Source organism: Pimephales promelas, chromosome 19 (genome assembly GCF_988280905.1).
Source record: "Pimephales promelas chromosome 19, fPimPro1.hap1.1, whole genome shotgun sequence".
In the NCBI taxonomy this organism is placed as follows: Eukaryota; Metazoa; Chordata; class Actinopteri; order Cypriniformes; family Leuciscidae; genus Pimephales; species Pimephales promelas.
This window is the reverse complement of record NC_142787.1, coordinates 15,609,948-15,620,886: the sequence shown is the minus strand read 5'-3', so window position 1 is coordinate 15,620,886 and position 10,939 is coordinate 15,609,948. Positions and strand designations below refer to the sequence as shown.

Sequence of the window (10,939 nt, the reverse complement as noted above, 5' to 3'; positions counted from 1 at the left end):
GATCGTCTTCATGGTTAATCTGATGAACATTTATAGGATACCTTCACACATACTAAAAAGATAAAAACCAGCAAAACACATTAGATTAAAAGGCATTGCGCATAAATGTATCATAAAAGTGAAGTTATCTCTGCATGCTCTTTGTGTGTGTGTGTGTGTGTGTGTGTATGAGGGCTCTCAGGAGGCCGCTGCTCTTTTATTTCGAGTGTGTTTTCTGTGCAGGTGTGTGCAGGGTTACTATGGTGCAACACCTGAGCTACGACACATCGTCACGACAACAGAGGAGGACCTTTTCCTGCACAGGTAACCTCATAAACAACTTCACCCGCTCCAGAAAACAATCTGTTCGCAAACGCACACAGAAGTTCACTTCTCTTCTCTGAACGAGGTAAGACACTTTTCTCTTTGCCAACAAACTTTAGACCACAGGTGATATTTGAAAAAATGACTTTTATTTACATTTAAAATGATTCTGAATTGTCTTGCAAACAAAGCTATTTTGGTTGTGACAGTATGGCACTTTGATGGCACTAAAGGATAATTAAATCCATGTGCCATAGAAATGCCATGGCACCATATCCAGAAAAAATATCTTGATATTTTTCGAGTGTTTATTAGTGAATATGGCCATGAAATATCAAACTAAAAATGCAACCGTTAAGTTGAATCACTATTGGAAGTCTTTGTGCAGGACCAGCAGCGGTCAGGTCAGGTCGGGTCGGTTTGAACCGGATGTGTCTCTTCTCCGCTCCACAGGTGCTCTGCTGTAGCCATGCCCAGTAAACTGGAGGGAGCCATGGATGCGCTCATCACGGTCTTCCACAACTACTCGGGAAGCGAGGGAGACAAATACAAGCTCAGTAAAGGAGAGTTGAAGGATCTTCTAAACAGCGAACTCACCGACTTCCTCACGGTTAGCAATCAGAAATGCCAAAATCTGTTTATTCACACAGTCTCTGCTTTAGCTTGAATATTTGCATGAATCGTTTTAGCTTTTATCAGAATATGATATGTTATTGGGCCCATGGGACCGGCATTATAAAAACTGAATACAGTAAATCTTAATCCACACCTGTATATATAGTATATATTTATTATTGCTTAGAATTTATACAATATGCACATTTAGAAAATATTATATACATAAAATTCACATAATTATCAATAAAAAATAAGTAAATATAAAAATGCTTATATATAATATATATATATAAGTGGAAGTGTGAAATAAGGTAATTACCTGCCATAATGCATTTGTCACAATCAAGATTTATATTGGATTTTGACAGTATGTACAAATTGTATTACACTGTGGATAATTATGGATTCATTTGCAGCATGTTTCTTGCAAGTATTAATGGAAATTGAGGTTCATTTTGGTTTTCTTATCAGGAAGTGAATTTAAATTTGTGAATTTATTCATCTTTTGACCTCGTGTCACATGAGAGCTGTTATATGAACGCACCCAGAGAGTGAGAGGGAAAGTTCAAAGTGTTTTCTTTCCTTCAAGAACGCAGCCCATAACATCACCTCACTGGCTGCTCAGTCAACCCTAAATAATCCTTTAATTCCATTTTTTAAGATTTCAGATCTTGACATCCAGCGCTCTTTTCCATGTGATTGAGCTTTTGGTTCCGGCGTGTTGATTAGTGTTGATAATGATTCGGTTAATTTTGCCATGAACTTTTCATCTTGTTTACTGTGTTTCCGTCAAATTCATTTCTTGCGTACACAGGCATGTAATTCCAGCTCACACACTGGGATGGCAAATCTGAGGAAGTGAATTAAATGAATTATTTCTTCCCCATCAGATACATTGTCGTTACATAAAACTAGCCCCGTTCATAATTAGGAAACTTTATCTGAATCTCAATGAGACGAAGTTCATGAAAACACAGCTTGAGTCACATGCAGTGTCCTGGTGTGTCTCTCTGATAAAGTAGGGTTTCCACACAGATCTTTTTTGTATTCAGTGTGTGTGTGTGTGTGTGTGTGCGTATTATAATTATACATTTTTAAAAATAAATTAATGAACGAAAGGCCTATTTTTTGGACCTTTTTTAGTTTTGTTGGGGCATTATTTTCATGATGTTTTCCCCAAAAATATGCATCATTGTAATGCAAAAAGTTCCAATTTTCATTACTGTAATGAAAAAATAAATGGATAGATATCCATTGTGTGTGTATACAGCATATACTGTATATATATATATATATATATATATATATATATATATATATATATATATATATATGCTAATTTATACTAATTTAAATAATAAAATACAGTTGAATGGAATTGGAAAGTAAAGTAAAAACTGAAAAGTAGAATGTTATGATTGCATTATGATTATGGGGACAAATGAGCATAATTGTCATGCAAATAATGTCTCAATGCAACAAAATTTGATTGATTATTTTTTTCCTTTACTTAACATAATTATTCATTTTCTTCATTTAATGTTTTGGGTGAAATATGAGCTGGACGTGTTTTCATGAGATGTGGGGCTCAGCTGTGTACGCATCATCAGAAGGAGGCTGTTGCTTACGCATCATCAATTACTGGCTGGAACACAGCCCGATATAGATTCTCACCTCTCCCTCGCCACTACACACTCGCTCTCTCTTTCTCTCTCTCTCGGGAGTGTGTACTGTAACACTAGGAGGCAAAAAGAGTAATGAGTGAAATGTTAAACAGTGTCTGGTGGCATAATGTGTTAAACGCGCACACACACACACACACACACACACACACACACACACACACACACACACACACACACACAGACAGTCAAACATAGAGTGTATAGTGACTTAGATGGTCATGGCTCAGTGGTTACCAGTGCCACTACTGGGATAGGCGTATGGGTTTTGCCCAAACTGTGCTCATGTGGAAATATTATCAGGATAGATGGACATCCATGAGATTGATTAATTATATTTTTTGGACGGTCTGGAAATGGGCTATTGCAATTGGGCTATGGACATTGACATATAAGTTCATATCAAAACAAACATACACAACCAATTTCCGTAAGTAAGCAATCCATTTTAACAACAAGTCCCTATCAGAGTGTGTGATATGTAATTGTCCCTAAGGGGCCTGTAAAGGCTGAATACAACATATCTTAATTCAGACTGAAAAAAACTTTGATGATTTAATAAAAAAAAAAAAAAAAAAAATATATATATATATATATATATATATATATATATATATATATATTACTGAAATCAAAATGTATATTTTTTGATAAATGTTTTTATATGTGTTTTATCAAGTAGAATTAATAAAATATAAACATTAATTTATGAATATTAATATATATTAAAAATTATTTAAATAAGACTTCAACATAAAAGGTGAAAAGGTTCTTTATATAATAACTTTATGTTTGTTCACATTTATATGCATGTGTGTTTATTGTTGTTAAATGATTTTTATGCATTTATTGATACATATGATTAATTAAAAAAATACTTTTATTTGATAAAATTGTAATACATATATATTATATATTAAATAATAAATAAAAAATAAAACATCTTATTTTAGCATGACTGGAACGTTGATTTGACCAATCGGCATCCAAGACCAGATTAATTGATTTGTAAATGCACAATATACAACGGATATATGACATGCTGTTCTGAGTTGTTTTGTTTATCCTCTCTTTGTTTAGTCTCAGAAGGACCCAATGCTGGTTGAAAAGATCATGAACGATCTGGACTCCAACAAGGATAACGAAGTCGACTTTAACGAGTTTGTCGTGCTGGTGGCGGCGCTGACGGTTGCGTGCAATGACTTCTTCCAGGAACAACAGAAGAAGAAAGGCAAATGAAACGGATGCATGAAAGTCCCTGCATGTGTCACTCATGCTCTATGATGCATTAAACCATTTGTCATAAACCATTTTATCAGTCCTCTTGTACTTCTATTAGCAGCTGTCATTTCACTGATTTATTTGAACATTAAATAAAACTTTTTATATAAATTTCATATTCTACAGGCAAACCATAATAATAGTTGTGATAGTGTGGAGACATCTCTGTGAGCGCTGCTACTATGTCAGCCTTTTTTGATTTGTTAAATTATTAAAGTCACCATGAAATCAAAAATGGATGATTCTTGTTTTTTATGGAATTTTGCAGTGCTTATTATAAATGATTTATCCGTGTACATCTTTATTTTTTTTAATTCATGTGCTCTCGTAATTTTAATCAAAATAACTTCCCTTCCCTCTTGCAGCAACATTCCTCTGTCTCTGATGATGTGTTTACTGGTGTGAGGGAGGGGCAACCTGTCACTCATATGAGATCCACCAATAGCAAACCACAACCATCCAATCAATTCTCAATGGGCAAAATCAAGTCCCGCCCTACATTATAGGGAAGAAAAGACAATAGCAACTTCTTTAAAGGGTTAGTTCACCCAAAAATGAAAATTCTGTCAGTATTTACTCACCCTCATGTTGTTCCAAACCTCTATGTGTTTATTTGTTCTGCTGAACACAAAGGAAGATATTTGAAAGAATGTTTTAATCAAACAGATCTCAATCCCCATTGACTACCATAGTATGTATTTTTTCCTACAAGTCAATGGGGAATGAGATCTGTTTGATTAAAACATTCTTCCAAATATCTTCCTTTGTGTTCAGCAGAACAAATAAACACATAGAGGTTTGGAACAACATGAGGGTGAGTAAATAATGACATAATTTTCATTTTTGGGTGAACTGACACTTTAATTGCAAGTTACACAGCGTACTGGTTACTATTTTGGTATGCGAAACAGTCTTTCGCAATTTCTGTGTGCTGTTGTTTTTTTCACATAATTGATCTTTTTTTGTCCACAGAAGAAAGTCATAAAGGTTTGGAATGGCATGAGGGTGTGTAAATGATGAGATGACTTTCATCGTTGTGTGAATTATGGAGTTTGGGAGGTCTGTTTGGCAGGAATGTTGTTCCGGGAAGAGTATATGAAGGTGATGTTGGTCCAGGAACACATCCTTTTTTATCACCCTGCTATCTACTCTATAAAGTTAAAGATGACCATGTTCTAGATGACCATGTGTAATTGCGCTTTATTGTTCATCTTAAAGTTTGGAAGTGTCTGAGTTGGGAAATATATCAGACAAAAGGCTTGCTATTTATCAGAAGTCTTGTTTGCCCTCAAAACACCGCTGTGCTTCAGCAACAGAAACATTTCATTTCCGTTGCCTGTCCCTCAACAGTACGCTTCATCCTCTCTCTATAGAGCACTTGATATTCTCTCCAGAGCTCAGCTCACTGTGTGACGCATTCACCGTCTGTATATCCCATGCATTATCAGTGAGAAGTGTGGTGTGTCATAAAAGAAGCTCGCTGTGTAAAATGTCATTTTATTTAAAGGGGTGATGAACTGAGAAATCAAATTTTCCTTGAGCTTTTGACATCTAAGAGGTCATCATATTATAAGAATATCCTGTAAGTTTCAGAACTGAAAACGTCCTTGTTAGTCCAGTAAAAGCTTTTATTGACACAGCCTCTAAAAACGACTCGTTTTTAAAAGTGGGGAACTATGATGACAAAGAGGATAAAACACCACCCCCGCAGAAGATGATCAACGCCTGCTTCACCACGGCAGGTTTAGCCCCGCCCACTGATTCGCGCATTACACACATAAGTATCATACATGTACATGCTTACCTCGTGATGACAAACTGGATCGCTACCGAGCAATACAGAATATTGTGCAGTGCCTGGTTGTGCAAGACAGTCGCTGCATAAGCTTCCTGTGGATTCCAATAGGACTGCATGGATAAAATTTATTTTTAATGACGTTCCAGCTGATGAGGTAAAACATCGTCGTCTGTTCGCTTCATTTCACTGAGGATTGTTTTGTCAACAAGACTGGATTTGCAGACCGATTAAGAGTAAAGAACGGTGCTGTGCCGTCTATATTGGATCTGACAGGAATATTGTGCAACACACGGACTCTGGGTTGAACATGTATGGGCGAATCCGGTTGCCATTTTACAACATAGGACGTTTTCCCCCATGTGCACCGACGGGTGAGTTAAACCGCAGTGGGTGTTTACTTCCAAGTCTTCAGTGCGACACGCCCCGACTGTTTTTCAGGAAGGCTCACAACCAGGGTACAAAATAGCCTATTACTTGTTCATTTTGATGTTTTTGAATGCAAAAACCAAGCGAACGTTATAAGTTGACCTCAGACAACAATATAATAACATTTAAAAAGCCAGTTCATGACTCCTTTAACAAACAAAATCCTCTAATTGAATTAAGTCATTAATCTATCTATCTATCTATCTATCTATCTATCTATCTATCTATCTATCTATCTATCTATCTATCTATCTATCTATCTATCTATCTATCTATCTATCTATCTATCTATCTAGTCTGTCTGCCTGTCTGTCTTCTTGTTTCAATAGCAAATGTCAAGAGATGTAAGCAAGAGTAGTAAATATTAATAATATAATATTAATATGAGTAAATAATTTCATTTTAAATATTATGTACACTTAGACTTTAAATAATAAAATGGTATTTTATTTATTCATACATTTGAACATTGTTGTTAGAACAGACCTATTTAGTGTGGCAGAGTGTGAATATTTTATTATTTTGCTATACCGAGTAGGCTACATTAGCCTATAATTCACTATCTCTTCATATTTAGGTTTCACTGTAAAGACAATCCTGTAAAAGAGACTTGTTTCTGGACCTCGCTCCTGTCAAATAAAGGTTAAACCGTCCGAGTTTGACATGCTTCCCAGTTTGTCCTCCGTCCTCTTTGACTGTAGTTGACTTCTGGTGTCTTCTAACGGACGGTTAATGTTCCGCACTTGGGAGTGCTTGTGATGTCGGTGATGATGCGTTGTGATGTAAGAATGATACACGACCTCATTTCCAGGTGCTGTCAATCAGCCTGGGTATTTTTTTATAAAGGACAAATGAAGATCTGAGCAGAGGAGCGTGACTGAAAACCTGAGCGCGGAGACACGACCTGTAATATCATGGTTCATTGTGATGAACTGCCAAAATGCTGCTATTTATGAAACGTCCTTCAGTAGCCGGACGATCAGTGTTACCTGAGACTTTTTAGACTAATAATAAATATATAAATAAATAAAATAAATGTTCCACGAGTGCACATTCTCTCTCTCTCTCTCTTTGGTTCCCTTTTCTTTGGATGAGTCGTGATTGACAGCAAGATGTGATAATTATCTGTTGTCTCTTAATGGCTTCTAATTCTATTTGTGCGCTTATCTTTGGTGATTCATCATTGCCTCTTTTTTTTTCTCCCCCTTCCATTTCTATCCTCTTCCATTATACACCTGATTGGAAGTCTTGCCTATTAATGCATTAATGGTGTTGGTGTTTTGATAGTAGTACATATTCTCATATTAATTTATATATTATGTGTAGAAAGCCTCTTCCATCAGTTCACTCAGGGCCATCAAGGTTTGTTTATTAAAATGTTCTATTCAAAATGTAGCTACAGACATAAACTTCATCAAAAACATCCGGCAGCAAAATCATTAACAAAACCTTAGCATTTTTTTTTAAAACCACAGGTCTGGTTAGTCTGCCGACTGATTTAGGGTGTTCACACTTGGTAGATTTGGTTTGATTAAAACTAACCCATGGTCTAATTGCTTTGTTACTGCAGTTCATTGTTATAAAGTGTGAACTCTATCATCTGAGACCACTGAAAATGTGGGTCTTGGTTCGCTTCCAAACAAACTGCGGTTCGACTGAAATAGACCAAAGACATGAAAACTGAACAAAAACAGGACATGATGCAACAAAATGCAATCATTAAAAGGACAGAATGCTCACTCATGTCGTTTTTTTTATTGTCATAGTGCCCATGGGTGACCATATGTTGCAACTGTGTATCACACGAAATACGTTCTGAGGAAACTATTTTGCAAATCGTAATTACGTTACATGCCAACATATAAGCAGTGCTATTACGTTTGTCCTTAACGTTATACTATTGCAGTGCTATTACGTTTTTCCTGAACATAATACATTTAAAGCAGGTTTCTTACTATTTAAGCCTAGTCCCAGACTAAAATGCATTTTTGGGTTGTTTTACCTGAAATCAACTTGCACTACTGTATCTTAAAATATGTCAGTGCCATTGTTTTGTGTCATGTCTTTAAAGACATGACACTTCTCTTTTAGTTCTATCAAATGAATGATATAAAATTGCATATACTATTCCTGAACTGATCAAAGTTTTTCAAAGGAGAAGGTTAAATTAAAAGCATACACTGTAAAACATGATTGTTGGTTTAACTTAAAATGAGTTAACAAACAGAATAAAGCAAACAAAATAAAGCAAGTTCATTCAAACAAAGATGATTGGTTTAATCTACAGAAACACAGAAAATATGTTAGCTATCTGAACCACATTACTTTAATTATTTAAAGCTGCAGTCCGAAACTTTTTGGGGGTAAAAATTATCCAAAATGAAATTCTGAGCAAGTAACCTGCAAGTGTTCAAATCTTTCTGCTTGCCATAGCTCGATTGAAAGCGGTAAGTTTGTAATAATGTAATAATTCCAGTGGTACTGGTGGATTTCCGCGGGAGATTCGAGCATGTCTTTGTGTCAATACGTCACATCTGTACACATAAAGGAGGAGTCTCGGCTAGTAGGCTATGAGTGTGAGAATGTTGGAGATTTATAGTGTGGTGAACACTTATAAACCGGCGGCAGAGAGAGAGAGAGACTTGGACTAGGACTCACGGGAGACTGGCGATCCTGAAAAAAGGACAATTTATTTGAGAAGAGAGAAATTGTCTGGTGCTGTGGACTGCCCACAGTGAATGCGCTGCTGTGCGCCTTGTGTCCATTATTGCTGTTTATTTTGTGAATTGTGAATAAACTCCTCCCAGTCACGCCGACCCTGTCTTCTTCCTTCCTCACCTATTGAAACTCATCACATATAGCCTTTTTTCACCGCACTTGATATAATTAAACTTATCAATTTGATGGTGAATTCAGAAAGGTTAAAATGACAATCACCAGGTACAACTAGAGATTCAACCGCTGTAAAATGCAAAAGGCGAAACAAAAAAAAATCAGTGCGTGATTCCCTTGGGGAGCACTTCCGGGGTAACACCCGGCCGGTTCCGGATTCGCTGTCATGGCCGACCAGAAAAGTAAACGGGGAAATTAGCAACAGCTGGAATAAATCGAAGGAGTCGAAAGAGAGAATAAAGCTGGAAGAGTTGATTATGGTGGCGACGAGGACGCGCATTTTCAGAGGGGATATAAAGGCAGAGATTGGAGAACCTACGAGGAGGGAGCAGTTCGAGGAAAAAGGAGGACGCGAAATAAAAGGTAGAAGGGAGCGAGCGAGAAAACCAGAGCTGGCTGGGAAGAAGATTGTCATTGTGAGTGTGAAGACCATCAATTGATTGGAAGGCATCACAGAGTTTACGACAGTAGAGGACAATACTGTTTCCCAACTGTAGGGGGACCCCGAGAGCAAAAACTACCTGGTGTTACTTTAACGATTAAACACAAAGGCAGTGAGAAGCTCCGCCATTATACAACAACGAGCAGCAACGTGCCACAACATTATTGTGAGGTAAAACGAACAACAAACATCAATATAATTAATGGTTGTTGCACGCACACAATTCTAGGAACTTAAAAGTACAGCAACACTATCTTATATTGTAATATACTGTAAATGGCACAGTCTTTTAACACCAGCACTCTCTTCCAAACTTTTCCGAACTGAACTTTTAATCTATGCGAGCCGTAGAACCCAGTGCCGCTCCTGATTGGCTGTTTCATCTGCATAAAGAGGTTACTGTATCCTTCGTAACTGAAGGCGTTCAAAACGGACACAAAGATGGCTTTTGTTTCGGCTGGACAGGTATGAACCAGTTCTGAGGAACATTCATTTGTTAGTATGACAATTAGAAATTTGACTGCATAGAAATGAAAACTGAGATAGCCCTAAGACACATTAAATGTAGTCACGCAATGATGATGTTGTTAACATTAACAATTTGAAAACAAAGTATAAATACACGGTTTGACGTGATATGATAAGCGATCATATTGATTTAATCAGCGTGATTTACTGCAATGCTTTTTTCCCTTAGTTGGTCAGAACAAAAGTGGATGTTTCTTATTTGTTCAGACTACATTTTCTGGTGAAAATTATTATGTTGGTGATACTTCTAAAATGTAGAATCTGTGATTCCGAATGACTGTATCCACAGTATCCACACAGTGACAGCCACACATTTTCCCTCAAAACATTGGATTCATCCGAGCTGTGCCATGCCGAGGCTCAACCCAAGTATAGTTGATAATTCCACAAATGACAGCAATTGCAGATTTCAAACAGAGATGAAAAACTACAGAGGAAAAACTACAGACTGCAGTTTTAAGTTGATTTGACAAACGAAAAAAGTTTGTGATAAATCATGAAAATATTTTTTTACAGAGAGCACAAAAAATGTGAAGCCTTTTTTAAGATTCACACATTTCAATTGTATAATAAAATTCCACATTCATATTATGGATTAAGCATTTTAAAAGTGTAAAAATGTGTGTGTGTGTATATATATATATATATAAATATATATATATGAATATACAAATCACATATACTCTGTAAAAAATATTGTTGGTTTAACTTAAAAAAGTAAGTAACCTGGTTGCCTTAAAATTTTAAGTTCATTGAACTGGAAAAAGTGAGTTAATACAATGAAGGAGATTAATTTAACCATCATAAACTCAAAATTATATGTTATCTAAACTAAATAAATTATTTAAGTTGATTTGACAAAAGAAAAAATGTTGTGATTACTACACTGTAAAAAAGTATTGTTAGTTTAACTTAAAAAAGTAAGTAACCTGGGTTGCCTTAAAATTTTAAGTTGATTGAACTGGAAAA

General features: G+C 36.1%; 1 protein-coding gene across 1 annotated transcript; it reads left to right on the top strand.

The window, feature by feature from the left end:
• Positions 1-216: 216 nt before the first annotated feature.
• On the top strand, positions 217-4,116 carry s100z (S100 calcium binding protein Z). The gene is made up of 3 exons (XM_039689434.2): positions 217-388; positions 757-913; positions 3,684-4,116. The coding sequence occupies exons 2-3, from the start codon at positions 773-775 to the stop codon at positions 3,840-3,842; spliced, it is 300 nt and encodes a 99-aa protein (XP_039545368.1). The 5' UTR covers positions 217-388; positions 757-772; the 3' UTR covers positions 3,843-4,116.
• Positions 4,117-10,939: the final 6,823 nt, after the last annotated feature.